At 34.3% G+C, this 22767-nt stretch overlaps 1 protein-coding gene across 1 annotated transcript; it reads right to left on the reverse strand.

Annotated features, from left to right (window-relative positions):
* Positions 1-633: 633 nt before the first annotated feature.
* Positions 634-22135, reverse strand: LOC111051854 (cyclin-dependent kinase inhibitor 1B). The gene is made up of 2 exons (XM_022338431.2): positions 21441-22135; positions 634-873 (listed from the first exon to the last, which is right to left on the reverse strand). Exons 1-2 carry the CDS (start codon positions 21856-21858, stop codon positions 695-697), a joined length of 597 nt encoding a protein of 198 aa, XP_022194123.1. The 5' UTR covers positions 21859-22135; the 3' UTR covers positions 634-694.
* Positions 22136-22767: the final 632 nt, after the last annotated feature.

The following is a 22767-nucleotide window of genomic DNA, read 5'->3' on the forward strand; positions in this document are numbered from 1 at the left end:
TTAACATTATGGAAAAACAAATATGATATACAAAATAAATAATTATTATTAAACGAAAATCTAAATTAAATGATGTTAATTCCACCCAGCAGCAGAAGTCTTCGGGGTGAATTACAGCATTTAATTTGGATTTTCGTTCAATAATAATTATTAATTCATTAGCATTTTATTACAATATCTCAATAATTTCCATCTGTACAAAATAAATCCATTTCCTTAAGAGGATTATGAAAGAATTGGGACATATCTTCATGTATTCTGTATATATTGTTTGTGCAATAAACGATTTGATTTGATAAAAGGTGGGAAAATATTAGAATAATTTGAGAAAGGATAAAGTTAATGGAACGTTATAAAGTAGGTGGAGATGAAAATTTAAAATCTACATCCTTCTTTACAACTGGTGTTAGCTGGTAGAATAGAGAATCCAAAATTGGTTCATTTTTGAAATGAATCAATTTTTAACACAAACACAATTCTACCTTACACACCGGATTAATCCGATAATTTTGAAAAAAAAAACATTCTATCATCTCCAAAGAGAATTGAAAAATGTATCCTTTGAAAAAACGTCTCCTTCCTAACATAACCTAGATATTATCTCCTTACCAACTGATATACATTTTTAGATAGTTTAGTGTATCTATCATAGTTTACAAAGTATTTTTGTAGAAGAATGTATCCAGGAGATCTTCTAGCTTCGGCGGATAGCGGACGCTGGTGAAGACGTCACTCGGCTCGACTTTTTCGACGACATAACCTGGCTGGAGAGTCGCAGCGAACGGAGAATCGGTTTTGAAGACTTGGATAATTTCTTCGAGTTGCTGGAGAGACTCAGCGATGAAGGGCGTCGTCGTGCGGCCAGGAAATAATCTGCAACAAACAAAATAAAAACTAGGTTATTAAAATTGTAAATATAACAAAATACAGTACAAAAAATTGAAAAATTCACAAAAATAATTCCAATAGCAAATGTTTAGGAACCCCCTAAATACATACTAGAACAACATTTCAATATTCCTTGCTATCCACTATAATAATAATAATATCGTGTGACCTGGCTGGCTCAGGTCTGGTGTCAGAGTTTTCAGGTCGCAACTGATCAATTTCAGGGCCTCTGACATGACCTAACGACTGCTTTTTAGGCAGCCGGGACCGACGAATTTACGTGTCCATCCGAAACACGGGAGTGGCCCGAGATAAATATCTTTCTATCCACTAAAAACTATAGTGAGGTCCACGTTATAATGGCAGTATTTGATTAACATTAGTGTTGCTATCTTTGTCTATCATTCGACAAACAGATAGCGCTATCCTTTGTAGCTCCGCAATGTTGCCAGATCGTTTTTCAACAATGTAGGGATATAACTATTTGACAAAACATTCCATCTCAATTATGAAAATTAATTATCATTTTTTTTTTGTGTAGTTGAGAAGTTGATATTGTGGTAATTATTCATATTGAATGAAACATACTAAGAAATTGTCAAAAAACACAGATTTATTGATACTTAGAAAGACCGGTTTCGGTTATTACACCATTGTCAATCTCTGATAAACTAAAACTAAATACAAGAGCAGCAGGATTTATACTAGTAGGCGAGTACTGCTATTGGTCAAGGGCATGAACGCCTGCCATTGGCCCAGCTAGACAGTCTCCTCCCACTCAACGGTGTGACAAAATGGTGGCTTAAGCAACAGAATCTAGAATAATTTAAATTTAAATTTAGATTTAAATTTTGTTATCATAGCGATTCTGTTGTGTAAAAACCGAAACCGGTCTTTCTAAGTATCAATAAATCTGTGTTTTTTGACAATTTCTTAATCTTTTTCATTCAATAATTATTAAATAATTGAAAAATATATATTTTCTTTACGAATAAAATATAATTAACAATTTTAAACAAGAATTGACAGTTACTATTTCATCAGATATACTGGTATCAGCTATCTTCTATAGAAGGCAGAGAATCGACAACGTTGTTCTTCCATCTTTCTCCACAGCCATTATAACGTGGACCTCACTTCATATCCATTCCACTTCACTGAAACTCTGTTTTCAAACTTTGAAAGGAAGATTTCATAATCAGAAATGCTTTCATCCAGTTCTCCCAACCAATTTGAATAACAATATAAAAATCTCTCTCCAAAGAATCAAGTGAAAACATCTTTCTAAAGCACCGTATCAAGTTTACGATCTTGAGTTTCCTCTCCCTAAGATCACACTATTATTTGCCACTATTATTTACAACCAGTCGAGCTCTGTATCAACCTCTATTATGTTGCATGCCTATGAACGTGCAACAGGTTCAAGTTTTGCCTGAGAAAGTTCTTTGACCAGTGATAACAACAATAAAAAACGGACACAACAATGTTTTTTATGCAATATAAAGGGTGACCGGACAAAAACGTGTTACCGGATTTCGCTGAAGGGTGCAAGGACCCCTTGTTTTGCCCACAAGGACAACAATATTATGTGTTATGCAATGGAAATAGAGTAGGTCAACTTTCAAGGTAGGAGGGTCATCTGTTGAAAGAGAAAGAAAATAGGACAATCACTTGGGAACGACAGAGAAAGGAGGGTCATCTCTTGGGCGAAAGAAATAGAGAGAGAGAAAATAGAACAATCACCTGGGAACAACAGAGAAAGGAGGGTCATCTCTTGGGCGAAAGAAATAGAGAGAGAAAATAGAACAATCACCTGGGAACGAAAAGGAAAGGAGTGTCATCTTTCGAGAGAGAGAAAATAGAATAATCGCTTGGGAACGACAAGGAAAGGAATGTCATCTGTTGGGATAGAACGAAAGAGAGAGCAAGAGGAGAGTCATCTCTTGGCAGAGTAAAAGAGAGAGAGAGAGAGAGAGAGAGAGAGGGAGAAGGTGGAATGCCAAACAGGATTTTGAAAGAGAAAGCAGAAGAGCAAGAAGCGGAAGGAATAAAGAGAGAATTGATTTTGCAAGAGTTGGTTCAAAAAGGGTTTAAATGGACAGTACATTTATTAAAGGCCTATCTTATTATCTCATGTTAGCTATCTACAATATTTTGTTGACAATGTCTTTATATTAAATGCCTATCCTAGTATCTAATGTTAGCAATCTACAAATTTTGTTTACAAATCTCTAAATATTTGCATAGAATTTTTTAATAGCAACTTGCCAGCTCTATGGTCTAAGATTGAAACGTTTTTTCAAAGTTTCTATAGTTAGATAGGAGTAAATTACCACAATAAACTGTACCTCCCGAAAAACACGTATCATTTCCAATTCAGATACTGTTTCTGGTGAAATGTTGTAATATACCAATGTTTTCATTATTATTTCCTACACTAGTAGTTTTGTGAACAGTAGACCTCACGCAGTATTCTCATCCACAAGTACCTGATTAAACTATAGACCTTATGGAAATACAGCAATAGACTGGCTTCTCCACACATCTGTGTAATTACTTGTCAGCTGATTTATGATGAATAATTCTATAGTCTGATTTTTACTCTAATATTGGCGTATGAAGGAGGCTCCTTTTTCCTTTTATATTATCCTTGAAATGCAAAATTTCCAAAAACCTTGTGTATACGTTGACGCACAATTAAAAAAGGAACATACCAGTCAAATTTCATGAAAATCTGTTACCGCGTTTCGCCGTAAATGCGCAACATATAAACATTCAAGAGAAATGCCAAACCGCCGACTTGAATCTTAGACCTCACTTCGCTCGGTCAATTAACATGGCGAAAATAGGTGTTGAATTTTTACTTTTAATTCGATTCAACAAAAACCGTTTATTGAATGAACAATCTTATTCTAGCCAATTGATTAAAGTGAAACTAATTTTGTCTCGTTGCAAAAAGTTATTACTCCACAGATAACTACAAATCAATCATATTAGAGAACAATCACCCAATATCAGTCACAAATGAACATTTAGCACAACGTTTTCAGCTAACTGAAATTTTTTGTTTGTTCGCACAATGTTGCCGATATAGAAGACGATTATCTAACACTTAACCATGACATTTGCTATCAAAACAAGACCTTGAATTTTGCTCCACGTGAACTTCTAATCTTATTTGCCGTTTCCTAACTTCTCTCTTATCTCACATCATTTTCTCAACTTCTCCTCAAATTTGAGTAGAATTCAAGCAAAATTCTAGATACAATATTTGTAATATTCAGATAATATCGGGAATATTGAGCCTACATTACTGTTCAGAATTTATAAAAATTTATAATTTTCTCATCTTCTCTTGAAATTTGAGTTGAATTCAAGCAAAATTCTAGTTACAATATAAACTTATGTAATATTTAAATAATATCGGGAATGTGAGGCTACATTACTGTTCAGAATTTATAAAAATAACTGATAACTAATAATAATGGATGATTTATCAACTTCACAACTTATAAAATATAAGTTATTTATTAATAACTCTACAACATTCTCAAAAATAACTGAGATTAGAGTTCACCCTTCACTCCAACCTAAAGAACTCTTTATTTCTTTCTAAAGAATCCTTTCTTTCTCAAACAAACAATAATTAAGACTAGACCTAATAGAAACTAATAAACATGTGAATATTATAATAGAAGAGAGACTACTTAAATATATGCTGCAAAGAATCTCATTATAAGCCCTCAACGAGATAATCCTAAACAAAATAAACAATAAGTGTTAATAGGTGAGAATTGGACAATGTTGATGACAAAAAATTAGGGATGATAATGAACTTCATCATTTTTATCTCTCTAATTCAGATAGAGATGATACTCATCTATTTCACTATCCAAAAAATTAGGGGATGATGATGAATAGAAAAAGAATAGGATTAGATGACCCTTAGCACATTATAACAATCAACTCTCTTAATTACTTTGTATAATTTCTTCAATAGGTGACGAAAGGAGGAAAGAGACAAACGTGTGAGAGATACAAGTAGCAAAAGATAGAAGAGGACAAGTAGTTGAAAATAGAAGAAGAGGTAGAAGAGAAATATTGGAGCAGTAAAAAATGACAACGAAAACTATAAAATTTTAATAACTTTACCACCCTTGTGGTGGCTATCAAACGTACAGGGAATATAAAGGAGAAAGATGGGGTTGAAGAGCAAGTGGTAATAAAAGAGAGAGACGAAGACGAAGAAGAAGAGAAAGGGGTTAAAGAGAACATCATCCACTAACCGGACAAGAAAGACAACTATTTTGAGAACTGAAACTATAAAAATAGAACCCTAAGAAGTTGAAAGACAATTTAAAACTGAAAACTATAAACCTGGAACCCTAATCCAGGTTTGAGAAGTAGAAGAAACCATTAAACTATAAGCCTGAAACCCTAATCCAAGTTTGAGAAGTAGAAGAAACCATCAATATCCCAAGAGAGACAACTATTTTGAGAACGAAACTATAAAAATAGAACCCCAATCCCGGTTAAGAAGTTGAAAGACAATTTAACACTGAAAACTATAAACCTGGAACCCTAATCCAGGTTTGAGAAGTAGAAGAAACCATTAAACTATAAACCTGGAACCCTAATCCAAGTTTGAGAAGTAGAAGAAACCATCAAACTATAAACCTGGAACCCTAATCCAGGTTTGAGAAGTAGAAGAAACCATCAAACTATAAACCTGGACCCCTAATCCCGGTTTGAGAAATTGAAGAAACAATCTAAAACTATAAACCAGCACCATAAGTTAATCCCGGTTTAAGAAGAGGTTATACAACCTTGATTCGACCTTAATCCATCTGACTGCACCATATCAAACGTTCCAACTCTTTCTAGCTTACTTCCCATTTTTATTACCGTCCTTTCTTCTCCTACTTCTCTCTTTTTCCAACGTCCTTCAGCAGCTGGACCTCGACATTCATGATTATTACTACTACTTCTACAGAGCTGGACGTTATCCTCACACAAATGATGACGACTCCAGTTTTCTTTTTCTTTCTCCAGAACTAAACAGTCGTAAAGTCAACGGTTATCTGAAGCAGTTAACAACTGGCCACTTAGAGCAACAAGATGAGAAGAAGATGTAGAAGAAGAAGAAGGAAAAGAAGAAGAAGATGTGGATGTAGAAGAAGAAGATGAAGAATAAGTAGTAGTAGTAGTTGAAGAAGAAGAAGCAGGAGGACAATAAGAAAGAGGACAGAAGAAGGAGAAGGAAAAGTAATAACAATGACTTGGACAATGACTCACTCAGTTAACGTCAACTGGTTTGAAGACCATAAACGATGCAAGAAAATAAAGAATACACAACAACAGAAATGATGATGGAAAAGAGAATTGAAACAGTAAAAAGATAGGATGGAATTAAATAGAGAATCCATTTATTCAAATGCTAATTAATATATAATTACTATTTTAACGAAGCTCCCAAATAAATGCTGCAAATCACCCCGAATTGGGAGGTACCGGGTTCGATTCCCGGGCTGGCAACTAATTTTTGGATAGTAGATCTCATCGAATTTCCATCTAGCTGTTAACCCTGTTGTCAATGTCTGCAGTAGCAGAGGTCTTCGGGGTGATTTGCAGCATTTATTTGGGAGCTTCGTTAAAATAATAACAATATAGGACACAAGATGATGCAGCAGCTGCAGCAGTAGATGAAGAAGTGTACGAAGGATATGATGAAGAAGAAGAAGAAGAAGAAGAAGAAGAAGTAGAAGAAGAAGACGACGAAGAAGAAGAAGCAGCAGCAGCAGCAGCAGCAGAGAAAGAAATACTGAGCGATCTTCAGCAAGCATGAAACACCCGCGTAACAACCCAACCAAACAAAACCTATCAATCTCTAGCTCCAACACTTCTACATTGCAAATAAAACGGCCTTACTAGACCAGCTAAAATTTAGGCTACAAACACACATACGCCATTACGCAAACATCAGCGCATGCGCGCTGCAAACAAGTAGATAACATCCTAAACATACAAGCATCACTCTATATCTATGTCAGCTACGTGTATATATAAAACAATACAATCATCCACTTGGCAAAAATGTGGAGCCACTGCTTCACTGAGAGACTGCTCGGCGTCTCTACTCGTATATAGTGAGGTCCACGTTATAATGGCAGTATTCGATCAACATCGGTGTTGCTATCCTTGTCTATCATAATTTGTATCAGCATCGTATCTACTTTGTATCATCTTCCTATAGTGTGGTCCACGTTATAATGGCAGTATTCGATCAACATTGGTGTTGCTATCCTTGTCTATTATTCGACAAAGTAGATAGCGCCAGATCGTTTCTCACCAATGTAGACACATAATTAATTAATCCGCCACATTGCCACATCAGTTTTCAACAATGAAGAACTATAATTAACCAGCAAAATATTCAATCTCAATTGTGAAAATGTATCATTTAATCATTGAGCAATACATTTTCTTGACAAATAAGATATAATTGATATAGTGAGGTCCACGTTATAATGACAGTATTTGATCTACTTTGGTTTTGCTATCCTTGTCTATGATTCGACAAAGCCGGTGGTACTATCCTTTTCCAGGTCCACAACGATTCCAATTATGTTTTTGACAGTGTAAAAATATAATTAATTAATGCAGAGAATCGGCATCGCTATTCTTCAATCTTTATCCACAGCCATTATAATGTGGACCTCACTATAGTTTCAAACAAGAATGAACACTTTTTGTATAGTTGAGAAGTTGATATTGTGGTAATTATTCATATTGATTAAAAATACTAAGAAATTGTTGAAAACCACAGATTTATTGAAACTTAGAAAGACTGGTTTGTGTTGTTACACCATTGTCAATCTCTGATAAACAATTTCTCAGTATGTTTATTTAATATGAAAAATTACCACAAAATCAACTTCTCAACTACACAAAAATATACAATAATGCTTATCGTCGTGAAGACGTTCTTCAACTAAAGCTGGTTTTACACCAAAGTTATTAACAAAATGTTGATAACTTAATCCTTATAGATTCTATTAGATTGAACGGAACTTTGCAAACACATATGTTCATCATGTGTATGATAAGTTATGTTCAATCTAATAGAATCTATAAGGATTAAGTTATTAACATTTTGTTAATAACTTTGGTGTAAACCCAGCTTTAGAAAAAAATTTTCTCCCTTTCTTCTGTGATAATTTCGAATATTTATTCATTTTTCGATCAACAACATCTGCTCTACTTGTGACAAGTATATCATAGCAGACAGCATGACGACAGTAACGGCCTTGAATGTACAAAAAAGAATTATTTATCAGTTGCCTTCAATGAATGTTAGGCTGCAAGTTACACAACAACAAAGCTGATCAAATAGATCCGTGATGTATGCAGAAAATTCAAGTGGAGTACTTTGAAAATTACTTTGAATATATTATCAAACGTAAGTCAATGCAGTATTCTCTAGGCTAGTTACACACACATCGATTGTTGGTCGTACGATATTTTGCCATCCTTATAAATTCTACTAGCCGTCAGGCTCGCTTCGCTCGCCATATCCGTCTAGCCAGGGGGCTCCGCCCTCTGGACCCCTGACTGGATCGTCCAAGAATGAGATCAGCAGGCTCGCTTCGCTCGCCTGCATTTTTCATTTGGGCATTTTTATCATATGTTAGGACAATCCAGTCGGGGGTCCAGACTAAACGGCTGGCTAACGGATATGGCGAGCGAAGCGAGCCTGACTGCTAGTAATATAATATTCCCAGTATTGAAGTAGCAGTGCCCAATCAATTTTTCCGCGATAAATGCATTTAAATCTTCAACTTGGTGCCAACCTAACAAAGTCAACTCAACTTAATGCCAACCTGACAAAATTATTAATTTAGTTGCCAGTTAACAACTGTTTCGAAGAGGTACTCTATCTAGATTATAGTTCTATAGTAACATATGATATGGAAATTTCAATTATAATTAAGAGATTGGGAGAAGAAGAATATACATGCTAAAAGACGAACTTTAAACCCTTAAAAACAACCCTTAGAGTCAAAATATTGCCAAAAGATTTCTTAGTGCGCCTCTAAAGGGCCAACTGAACATACCTACCAAATTTGAACGTTTTTGGTCCGGTAGATTTTTAGTTATGCGAGTGAGTGAGTGAGTCAGTCAGTCAGTGAGTGAGTGCCATTTCGCTTTTATATATATATAGATTAAATTAAACAGATTATTTCAAACAGATGATGTTTGAAAAGTTCTGTTTAATATAATAGAATTCATAAGGACGGCAAAATATCGTACAAACAAAAATCTATGTGTATGTAGCTAGCCTTACATCGATGATTTTTGTTCGTACGATACTTTGCCGTCCTTATAAATTCTATTAAATTAAACAGATGATTTCAAACTGATGATGTTTGAAAAGTTCCGTTTAATCTAATAGAATAAATTCATAAGGACGGCAAAATATCGTACGGAAAAAAATCGAGTGTGTGAGCAGGGCTTTAGGATACAAGTGAGGCCAACTTTATAATGACAGTAGAGTAAGATAGGGTTGCCGATTCTCTGCCTTGCCACTGCCTTCTATGGATGATACTGATACCGGTATATCTGATGTAATACTAACTGTTCATACTTGTTCAAAATCGTCAATTATATTTTATTCAAGAAAATATATTTTTAAATTGATAAACAAATATGACTGATCAATGAGGATAAACCCTTTTGTGATCAATTCTACAAACTAAATTTAAATTCTGAGATAAAATACTCCATCTTTAACCCTTCCATTCGACCAAAACTGAATCTGAAACCGTCATTCAGTCAATTTAAAATTCAAGCCTATATGACAATATGACAGATCAATGAGGATAAACCCTTTTGTGATCAATTCTACAAACTAAATTTAAATTTCAAGATAAAATACTCCATCTTTAACCCTTCCATTCGACCAGAACTGAATCTAAAACCGTCATTCAGTCAATTTAAAATTCAAGCCTATATGACAATCTTGTCCACTACTCTATACCTATATACAGTACATATATAGCCTCTGTTACAACACTGTAGACGGGATATTAATCTAGATTGCTTACAATTGGTCACCAGCCTACCAACCGTGATTGACAGTCTCAACTTTTTAAATTTGACGAGGCTACTGGTTCTAAACTTCGATTTAAATAAGCACTGAGAGAGAAGAAGTGACTTCTCTGTTTCTATTACTCACTATATAGTGAAATTCACTTCAAGCTGTTTGAATGGGTAGCACTGTGCTATTTATAAGAAATGCTGACTGTTTATTAAAGTTACTTATTGAAACATTCAGAACTACACAGCGTCTAGAAAAGTAGCACAGGCTATATGAAAGGTTAAATTCGTTCTCACCAGAGATTCAAATACAGATTAGATATCTTTCTCAGTGTAAGTTGAAATATATTATTATGCTGCCATATTTATTTATTTTTCCATTAATTTATACTTTACTGCTGTCTTACATTCAGGAGTTGAAAATAGACATTAAACCAATACAAAAACAAGATGAGAATAGATAAGACAATTTCAATAAACACTAATAATTCATAATAAATTATAATAGCTGATTAGTCAATGAATTTTACGAAGTATGAAGAGTTGTTTACAGAATATAGAGTGAATGACATTTGTGATTCGACAACAAATCTGATAAGGAAGAGAAGTGACTACTCAGATTCTAGATAAGATCTCCAAAGTAATAAAAACAATATAAAGACTTGTAGCACCCCTAATTTGGTTTTATTCATTTCAATAAAGTAGCCCATATAAGTGGAGTGAATCAAAATTCACTCGTTTATCTGAGTATTGAAGAGTGTAAATTGTAATTTGAAAAGTGAAAGTGGCATAACCAACATTTTGATTTGGACAATATAGTATAAATTGGAAATGGGACAGTTTTGGGCATGAGCCTGTTGTGCCTTTCCTCATGTTAAGTATTTGTACACAATGTGATAAATAAATGAATTTAGCTGATTAGTCAATGAATTTTACGAAGTATGAAGAGTTGTTTACAGAATGTAGACTGAATGCAATTTGAAATTTGATAACAAAACTGATGAGGAAAAGAAGTGACATTTCGGATTCTACAACAGATAATCTCTACTTATAAAAATGAATGTCTGTTTGTGTGTTAGTTTGTTTGTTCCCTATAGACTCGAAAACGTCTTGACAGAACGGCATGAAACTTTGGGAATATGTTGTGTGAATATTGGGGATAGTTTCTGACCAGAATTTTAATAGGGGGGGGGGGCTTATAATAATTATATATTAATCCATTTTACAGACCTATGTTTTCGAAATTGTCGGCCGAGCGGCTAACGTAGAACGCGAAGATCATCATGATTCAAGACCATGTTGTTATAATATGATTTAGCATCTAAACTTACCAGCTATAATAAACACATCACTCTGTGATAAAATTGTTTACTGGTATTAAAACAGTAGTTTTAAGCACATAGAAAATCCGTATTTAGATGTTAAATTATTCGAATTGTAGATCTATTGTATAATTTAAATTATAGTAAGTTTTATAATGTAATTTTGTTTTTGGCAATAAATATTATTATTATTATTATATTAATGAAATATTGATTGTAAATAATAAATTTCATGATTCACCAACTAAAGTTGTGTGACATGAGATACATTGACTTTTTGACGGTACGAAGTTCGCCGGGTAAGCTAGTATTTACATAAAATTCAACATTCCTAAATTGAAAATAACACCAACCAATGCACACAGTTTCAAGTGGAATCTATAAGAAATAGAAATTTCATGATTCACCAAATAAAGTCAAGTGTGACATGAGATACATTGACTTTTTGACGGCACGAAGTTCGCCGGGTAAGCTAGTATTTACATGAAATCTTCAACATTCCTAAATTGAAAATAACACCAACTCTCCTATCCAATCAATGCACACAGTTTCAAGTGAATATATTAGGCCTAGCAACCAGCTGGTAGCCGTTACACATCAGCTGATCCACCCCCGACAGTTCCAAACAGCTGTTCCTATTCAAAAAAGTACGTTAGAAAGGGAGGGTGTCCTGAGAGATTAAACAAGGTAACCCTCTGCCCTTCAACGGTGAATTTTGGTTTATAAATTCCTTTCTTCAGTATAAATATTGACAAGACAATATAATTTCGACATGACATGATGGACCACTGAGGTAGGGGTGCCCATCCCCCAATGGTCCGTGTCGCAAAATTCCCCCCCCAAAATTCTCAAAATTTGGTATCCATTTAGGTACTTAAAAACTATATATTGAAAAATCCCCCCCCCATTTTCCTCAGTTTTTCCAAAAATCCCTCCCAAAATTCAGCGACAACAAAACATGCTGTGTGCACCCCTGTACAGAGGAGTTGAATATTCAGACAATAAACATCTAAAGACTTGGTGATTGAGTGATTCTTAATTATTGTAAAATAATTTAATATGTGATAGTAGAGGTAAAAATAAGAAAAAAGTTCTTATCAACATATATCCATAAACGCTTCATTAGCGAGCTATACAGGTTTACAGGGTGAAAGATTTCGCCCGGAATTCAGTTCCTCTGGTGAAATACACCGATGCTGAATTGTTTGGGGACTAGTTTTTGAAAACCTTATGCTGGATTCAAATGGAAAAATATCTGAAAAATTGAATAAAACTAGTCTGGAAGCTGTAGTGTGAGTAGTTTTTGAGAAAAAAGTTGGAATATGCAAAAAATCTAAATAGAAAAAAAAACAGACTTCTACGTTTGATGCCCAATAACTTTCTTTAATGACCAATAAAAAATAATTTTTCGCAATAAAAATTGTAGAGAATTATATAAGCTGTGTAAACTAAATTTAAATAAAAGTTGAATAAAATGTATTCTTATGTAGTACATGACACCACAAAAATTTGCTGTTTTATGAGGAGAGAACTAATAACTCATAGGTTGTAGCTGATTGCAAATAGAACCTGTATAGCTCGCTAATGGAGCGTTTATAGATATATGTTTATAAGAGCTTTTTTCTTATTTTACCTCTACTATCACGTATTAAACTAGTAGTTCTGTGAACAGTAGACTTTACGCAGCATTCTCATCCACAAGTATCGGATTGAAACTATAGACCTTATGGAAATACAGCAATAGACTGTCTTCTCCACACATCTGTGTAATCACTTGGCAGCTGATTTATGATGAATAATCTATAGTATGATTTTTACTCTAATATTGGCGTATGAAGGAGGCTCCTTTTTCCTTTTATATTATCCTTGAAATGCAAAATTTCTTAAAAACCTTGTATATACGTCGACGCGCAATTAAAAAAGGAACATACCTGTCAAATTTCATGAAAATCTATTACCACGTTTTGCCGTAAATGCGCAACATATAAACATTAAGAGAAATTCCAAACCGTCGACTTGAATCTTAGACCTCACTTCGCTCGGTCAATTATTTTACCATAATTAAGAATCACACTGTATACTTGAAACTGACGAATGATAGACATTACCAATGTTAACCAAATATTGCCATTATATAACGTGGACCTCACTGGTCAAAAAAATTATCCACAAAACTTATAACACGTTACCTCACCTTCCCCTCTATATAACTCACTAAATTTCTCTTTGAACATAAACACTTTCGGGAAAGTAATTCTGGAAATATCCACCCCCACCTCTCCTAGAACACCCCAATCTAACAAGCCCGTTGAGAACTCCACAGGGTGTCCCAAATCTAATCACAGCCCCTTCTATCATTATCTTGTTCCATCGTTTAAAGGGACTCTTCTTCAATACTATGATTACATTACTGTACTATATACAATACTACCTCCACTACATTACTACTCGCCTACCTATATATATATATAACATTAGGGGGTGTAAGGTTCACATAATACTGCGGGTGTATTGTACTATATAAGACTGATACTATACTAGATATATAGTATTGTATATAGACATAGGAGAGGGCTAATCAGAGACCGTTACTGTAATCAATAATAGGGGTTTTGTAACGGCCATAGATCAATAGGCAGATGTTTCTATTTTCAGGACTGAGAATTAGGGGGTGTGGATTAGATTAGTCAGTGCTAGGTACATGAAGATGGAGTTGTTTCACTTCCAAAATGATAGTTTTCTAACCTCAAACCTCATAGTTTTGATATTAAATGAACAGAATTGATTTGAATGAGCTTGATTTAAATGAACAGAATTGAACTTTGTGAAATTTGAAAGAAGCCTATGGAATAAAAGACAGAATTAACTTAATCATTATTATAGAGCTTTCTTTGGTAAATAGCTCTACAGACCATTGTGGGCTTTGGCCTCCTCCACAACATTCCTCCAAACATTTCTATCCATAATAAATCCTCTCCATCCTCTATAACCCATCCTTATCAAATCATCCCTTATCTCATCTTCCCATCGTATTCTTGGTCTGCCTTGTTTTCTTCTCGAGTGAAGCTTCTCTTTCAGCACAATTTTGGCATTCTGGTTTCATCCATCCTATAAATATGTCCGAACCACCTTAATCTCTGTGCCTTTATGAAGCGTACTATACTACGACCTTTTATTAATAGTTCAAGTTCAGATTCTAGAGCTTTACAAATTGAAAGCTTGAGAGCTTTAGGATAGTTTTCTTTATATTATGCTGACAGTTCATCTCACTAGAGATAATGATTAGAGAATGTAATTCGAATGAACCAGCAGCACAGTTGAAGATATTTAGTGTAGAAGAAGGAGAAGAAGAAGAAGAAGCCGAAGAAGAAGAGTACAAGGCGAAGGGGTAGTAGTTGGAAGTAAATGGACAGTGGAAATAAAAATGAACTAAAAAAAGAGAGTAAAAAAAACGACAAGGATCATCAACAAGATAGTGGCCATCTTCTGTAATAGGTTTCCCCCAAAGGGAGGAGGAGGAGGTGAAGGGAAGAGGAGAAACTAGAAGAGGAAAATGAAGATAAAGAAAGGGGGATACGCTGGCATCCAAGTTGATAGCAGTGTTGTTGGGCCCCCTCTTCCCCTTCATTTCCTATCGTAGTACGTGATGGGCAAGTTTTTTTTCATTTTTAGGATCCCGGGGGGTACGGGGGGAACTTAGAGTCAGTCGAGGTCATTCACTTTCGGTTTTAAAACGCCTCTGCCCGCACGCGTAATCACCCAGGGGATCACGGAGAGAGAGAGGGACTGAGGAGGAAAGAGAACAGAAAACATTGGAAGATAACCAGCACACTACTCTACTCTCTCGTACACTTGGGTCCGTTTAGTATGCTATAGTAAGTGAATAGTATACTGTGTTAGTATGGAGGAACTTGTAAAGTTAGGTTTTAAAATCTCAACTTGGTATTGTAGGCTACATTATTTATTCATCAAAAAACTGCATTGAATTTTGGTAAATTCAATACTAAACTTAGTATCGTACATTATTTGTTCATCAAGAAACTGCATTGAATTGTCTATGGCTTGTTTCTAAAGGTGCGTACAGATTTACGCGCCGCGATCATGAGCAATTCACTTTTAATCAGCTGATGCCAAGCTTTTTATATCTGTATCTTACCGTTTCTGTAAAAATACAGATAAAGTCAGCTGATTAAAAGTGAATTGCTCTTGTTCGCGGCGCGTATATCTGTAGCCTACGCACCTTTATTTGGCAATAAAATTGTGAACTGAAAAGAATAAATTGAAAACGAAACACATTATCCGGAATTTATTTGTGTTGAGAAGAAAAATACTAGAAGAATGATAATGAATAAGAAGAGTGAAATAGCAGAATCAAGAGATATGATAGGAGAATGTTGACGATTTTACAGTGGAGAGAAAAAATGATAATCAATGAAGTGGAAGAAGGAAGGGAAAGAAGAGTGAAATATCAGAATCAAGAGGAGGATGTTGACGAATTTACAGTGAAGAGAGAAAGATGATAATCAATGAAGTGGAAGAAGGATGGGAAAGAAGAGTGAAATATCAGAATCAAGAGGAGAATGTTGACGAATTTACAGTGGAGAGAGAAAGATGATAATCAATGAAGTGGAAGAAGGATGGTAAAGAAGAGTGAAATATCATAATCAAGAGAAGAATGTTGACAAATTTACAGTGAAGAGAGAAAGATGAAATCAATGAAGTGGAAGAAGGATGGGGAAGAATTGATAGGGGAATATAGATGTGGATGGAGAAGGAAGAAGAAAAAACCAGGAAAATATAGATGAAAAGATAAGTATAATTAATGGGGGAAGAGAGAGAATGTGGATGTAGAAGGGAGAAGATAAAACCAGGAAAATGTAGGAGAAAGTGGGTAAGGGAAACACATCATTAGAAGATACAGAAAAATACTGAATAAGACGAAAGTGAAACAGAGGAAAGTGTCAGAGAAAATGTGAGAGAGATAGACGACTGAACTAACGGAGATTAGAAAAGAACGAATGGAAGAGAAAATTTGAGAAAAACATGAGCAATTTCAGGAGTAAAAGTAGAGAAATAATAAGAATAGAGAACCACGGAGAAAAGAAAGAGTCTATTTATCTATATATTTTCCTATATGATCCTATTAATTCGATACAAACAATATCATTCTCAACTATGAATGATTGAGAAAGGAACAACAGGCTAAAGAATAAGAGTCAATAAGAATATGGAGGCTAGGAAAAGACAGAGATACAAAAGAATGAGACACAGATGACGAAAAAAAAGATTGATACAATGAGATGCACAGAATTCATGCAGTGCATCAGAAATGATGACACATTATGGTAATGATGATGATAATAATATTCATCATGTTTTATAGGGAGATCCACTACACAGTAGTTGCTTGTTTAGTTTTGTTCTATTTATCTGCACCCATCTCTATTCTCCATCCTTCCTAAACATTCACTTTCTTTTTCCTTTTTCCAATCTTCTACATCAAGCCGAGTCCAGTCAGTCGTTCAACAGACGTTTATTTGTTTTTACGTATCATTCTTCTTTTTCTTGTTTACTTCTTCAGTTATCTACGATTGAAACGAGCAGAGCAAATAAGTCGAAAGAAAGTAGAAGTAGAAGAAATAAAAGTTGAAGAATAAGACGTCGAAGAAATAGTAGTAGAAGAAGAAGAAGATGAAGAATAAGAAGGTGAAGGAGAAGAAGAAGAAGGAGAAGTAGGAGTAGGGAGAAGGAGTAGAACAAAAAGGAGAAGGAGAGGGTGAATGAGAAAGAGGAGTAGGAGGAGGAGGAGGAGAAGAAGATGTAGAAGAAGAAGAAGAATAAGACGACAGGAGAAGAAGAAGAAGAAGAAGAAGAAGAAGAAGAAGAAGAAGAAGAAGAAGAAGAAGAATAAGACGACAGGAGGAGAAGAAGAAGCAGAAGAAGAAGAAGAAGAAGAAGAAGTAGCAGAAGAAGAAGAAAAAAAGAAGAAAAAAGTTGGTGAAGAAGAAGAGAAGTGTGAAGAAGAAGAAGAAAAAGAAGAAAAAGAAGAATAAAAGAAAAAGAAGAAGAAGAATAAGGTGGTGAAGAAGAAGAAGAAAAAGAAGAAGAAGAAGAAGAAGAAGAAGAAGAAGAAGAAGAAGGTGGTGAAGAAGAAGAAGAAAAAGAAGAAGAAGAAGAAGAAGAAGAAGAAGGTGGTGAAGAAGAAGAAGACAAGGCGAAGGGCTAGTAGTTGGAAGTAAATGGACAGTGTAAAATGAAAATGAACTAAAGAAAAGAGCTCTCTACCAAAACGTCAATTTAATTTATTCAACTGAAGATTATATTTTATAATGATGTGAGAAAGAGGAAAAAGGAATAGTAGAGACAAATGGAAACAGAAGTAAGGTAGTAGAAGAAGGGAAGAAAGAAGTTCTAAGAATGACAAAAAGAGGGATGTAAGAGAAAGTTTGGGATAACAGAAAGAAATCAGAAAAGATCAATTAATTGAAGAAGATAATTTTAATGAATTCATGAAAAGAAGGAGAGGCTAAGAAACAATGGATAATATTATCATCTAGATAGAAGAAGAGGAAATGCAGTGGAGAGTAGAAAAGAGCATATAAAGAACATAATATAAAGAGAGAGCAAGAAGAAGAAGTAGAAGAAGAAGAAGAAGAAGAAGAAGATGGAGAAGAAGAAGAAGAGGAAGATGAAGATGGAGAAGAAGAAGAAGAAGAAGAAGAAGGTGAGAAGAAGAAGAAGGAGAAGGTGGAGAAGAAGAAGAAGGTGGAGAAGAAGAAGAAGAAGAAGACAGGAGAAGAAGACGACAGGAGAAGAAGAAGAAGAAGAAGAGAAGAAGAAGAAGAAGAAGAAGAAGAAGAAGAAGAAGAAGAAGAAGAAGACAGAAGGAAGAAGAGAAGAAGAAGAAGACGGAAGAAGAAGAAGAAGAAGAAGAAGAAGAAAGACGAAGAAGACGACGTCGACTACGAAAAAATAATAATTCACATGAACACTACATTTGGACAAGCCTGAGCCTGTCTTGGTATATTATTTGATTCAGTAATAAAGCATCAAAAAAATCATGAATCTCATGGAAAAAACGGGTGTATAGAAGAAGGAAAAATAATATAAAACTGGGAAGAGTGATAACAAAATACTAGAAAAACATCGTCCTAGTTAAAGCCCTTCTCTCCTAGCTTTGGTCTCCCAACACAGGACAACTCGATGCAATCTAATTTCAAACTGTGACGAGTTCAAGAGTGAGTGATGCAAGCTTTTTTCCCTTCAATCTCAAACTAGGACACCAAAACACAGCATAAAAACCCCTGACTGAGATGTTCCAACATTTAGACTCATTCCAAACCGTCAGTATACCTCACAGATATCACCAACCCTTCAAATATTTAACCAACACTGACAAAACTTCACTGAAGTATTTTTTTCCAACTACAAACTCCTCAAAATAGTCCTCCACACACTTGTAAATATGATAGTAAATTGTAAAAAAGTCAGATCATGTGTGGAGGTCTAGGCTCTGGGGTTCACACACGTCGTTGCACGCTATAAAAAGTGTTTGTTGTCGTCGTATAACATTTTTCTATCTATTTTTGTAGCAAACAGGAGTGCATCTCCTAGATTGTTCTAAAGAAAAAATAATTCTCTACTATGGAGGGTAATGATCTCTGGACACGTGACTCAGTAAAAATAAAAATAGTCCTAATGAGAACATACTTTTTTTATAATTATTGCAATATCACATTTATTTTTCAAACGAATTGTCTTTGATTTATCCACTATGATCTCATAATCGATGTATTTTGTGACAATTAATCAAAGTATGACTATTATAGTGCTTACGGCACGATCTATCAAGGAATGCCTGGACATTGAAAATTAATCATGGAAAATCTATATTTTACCCTTTGAAATTATATAATAACAGAATAAGTATACAATTAACTAACTATTGTATGTAATTTGTAATTTATCTAATATTTTGTGTAATTGATGTTGTAGTTTTAGTTTTTGGAAATAAACACTTATTTATTTATTTTATTTAATTATTTTATTAATTTCAAAAGGTACTATAATTCTATTTTATAAATACAAGAGATTAACCCTGAATTCATACATTTTAAGACTATAATTTGACAGCGTTTTAGGGTAGTTGCAATCACATTTTCATCACAGATTAAATTACTGATTTAATTACAATCCCTAGTGATTTATTTTACAATGTATGTCGGTGATTCATTTTTTTCCTGTGGATGATGCCCAAATGAGCTTTAGGCTTGTGCGTGGGTGGAGATGGAGGAACTACAGCTTTAGATGGGTTTCAAACAATCGGGAAGCGATTTTAGGACTCATAAATGGTAGGTATATTCAGAAGAGTTTAGATTTTCAAGTGGTTATTCTTAATTAATACTTTGAAGTTCCTAACTACCTTATCAGAATGCGAATATTTTTATAAAGTAATCTAATATGAATAGCCTATAACAAAATTTTATCAATTGGAATATCTAATATTTTATCATAACTTAATATGAATAAAATTAGTAGAATTGATGGTGATGTTGTGAAATCTCTCCATAATAAGAAAACAAAGATAAAATTTTTAGTGAAATTTGACAATATCTTTGTTTTCTTATTAATGTGAATAACATTTTTATAAGTATTTGAATACGTACTATTGTACTAAATAAAAATAAAGCAAACTGTACAAGAATAACAAAGCAGAAGTTAGTAATACTAGAAAAAACCAGTCATAAAATCCAACACACAATCACATCGCATCGTAAATTATTTTGAAGGACGTTTGAGAAAATAATAATGACGGCAATATTAAAACAGGGCCAACAACGCTATGTTGAATTAGTAGTAGTATTTTCGACTGCGATCAATTTTTACTAGATGGTTAGTACGAGTCAACAGTTGGAATCACATGACCTAAAATCTGTTATCAGAGCGGTGATAATAGAATAGACCAAGTTGAATAATAACAACAACAACACTATGTTAAAGAGAGGAAAGATGCGTTTTAATTTATTGCTTGTACCAAATTTGAAACGCGCACTGGCATCCTATAAGTTGAATAGCTTCAAATATTCATAGAATTTACTAGAAAAAAGAAAATCGTTTCTTGAAACACAACTTTGAATTTCGCTGACATTATATATAAATTAATCTTCTAAATTAAGAATAAAATTTAAAAAATCATGTTTTTAGCCTCAGGGGACCTTGGAACGTATAGAAAACTTGAAATTGGGGTACCTTAATTTTTCTTGGAAAGCAATACTTTCCTTACCTATGGTAATAGGGCAAGGAAAGTAAAAAATTGGGGTGATTGTTTTCATTGATATTAAATAAATACGGCTCACACTGAATGAATAAGATACTGGATTTATTTTGGAAATTACATACTTGTAAAGGTTTTGGAATAGGCCTAACAGATTTGAATTTTACCGATATATGGTATTGTACCCAATATTAAATTCAATGATTTAGAAAAATATAATAGGTCGTTTGTATATTTTTAATTCCAACTGTACTTTACTTATTAAAAAGTAATTTATTTTATATTAAAGAAAATGAAACGTAAGCATACTCAGTAACTATTATTATTGCAATAATTAATAGAGACCGCGTGGTAATTAATTTCGTTGTGTAACTACATGTTCAAGTCCTTTATACATTATAATATGTTTTAGTGGGAAAATAACTTTATAGCAAAAAATAACCTAAAAACAACGAACACACGCTGCCGATTCAAATCTGACAACAAACAATTTCGCAGAAATTCTATTCGTAACGGCTAACTTTCAACAAGTTACCGCGTTGTAATAAGCATCCTAACCTAACCAAAATAAACATCGTGTTTTGTATGTATTTTACGCGAATTTAACCCAAGTACACTATTGAATGTGATGAATAATACAATTTTAAACAGAAAGGTTTGTTAATTTGTTGAATTTGAAAGATTTTTCAGATATAGAATTAAATAAAGCCGTTCAATACGATCTCATAACAACCATAATGCATCCTAACCACAAACAAGATAGGTAGCGTTTTCAGATTTATTTGATGTGATTATGAGTTGGAATAGTAATTTTTGTAATGAATAATGATCAAAATATGTATTAAAAATTGTAAACTTACCGGTAATTTGTTTTTGTTGTTGCGATTTTGTTCTTTCTGACGTTGAAACAGCGTCTGAAGCCGGCATACTTGAGACAGTGGTCTTGTTTGTGGTAGTAGCAGCCATGCCAAGATATTCGAATCGCCGCAACGCATATGATTCATGTACATCTTGGGGCGTTAATCTTTCCCAAACAAACTTCGAATCAGGCCCGTTGACAGGTTCTTCTTTAGCAAAATCAAAACTCCAATTTTCCATATCGATGCGACGAATTTTTGCCAGCTCACGTTCAGCTAGCGCACGACTCTCATCTCGATCTACGGGACCAAACAGATTTCGACGTATCCTGTCTATGCTGCTGTTGTTATTGTTGTTCGGATGACTGACTAGCCTTCGGAATTCCGAAATTGCCATCGGATTAAAAACTTGAGCACTCATGATAAATTAGAAGAGGTTTTTCAGTCTTCACAAAAATAATCCAAGACGAGAAGTTGGCGTGAACTCAAACAACTATCCGTGTTCAAATCGAAAACGACAATACGCACAACACCACTTTCATCACAAATCCTTGGCACAATATTATCAACAAATTCACCACAATTTTTCAAACTCAACTGTCGTAGCAAACTAACAACATGAGGTTAAAAACTAAAAATGGCTCCTAACCTTCACTCAAAGTCGACAGAATTGAGACTGACTATTTTCGAAAACTGGAGAGTGACGCTTGGGTAGCTTGTGCCGGGTCCCCACCATAGGCCGCTCTCCGCCAATCACAGAGCGCCTACGTCACACCACTGCCAAGTGGGGCGATGGTTTGAATTTTGAATGCTATCTCTTCCAACGGTCGTTTCACAATTCAAACAATCATAATCAACCCACGCTGCTTGCTATGACAAAACAAAGACCTCAAAAATACCAGATAACGTTATCTGAATTATTACACATCACTAAAACACCATTACCAAACAAATTCAATAATGATATCATCAACAAACACTCGAATTTCAAGTGGTTCAAGCCTATTTATCGAGTAAATAATTGATAATTTACAAGATGTTTGAGGAATACTCAAATTTTAAGTCTGAATATTGAGATTTACTAGTATTTTGGAAGCATAAATTAATCGTATTACACGCAAGAAAGATGGGAGTTGGGAGAATGAGAAATTGAAATCCAGTAGTCGGCTCTCGGCTTTTGTTCGATTTCTGCATCGTGTTGCAATCTAGCGGTAGCCTTTGAAACTAAATGGTCGAGTAGCGGGGCCGTTCAAATGAGTCTTCTTGAATTCACCGTAAACATCAGTTTAAAATATTGATTACTATTAAAATAATGAATAATCCTCATCAA

The sequence above is a fragment of the Nilaparvata lugens genome, chromosome 12 (assembly GCF_014356525.2).
Source record: "Nilaparvata lugens isolate BPH chromosome 12, ASM1435652v1, whole genome shotgun sequence".
Lineage (NCBI taxonomy): Eukaryota > Metazoa > Arthropoda > Insecta > Hemiptera > Delphacidae > Nilaparvata > Nilaparvata lugens.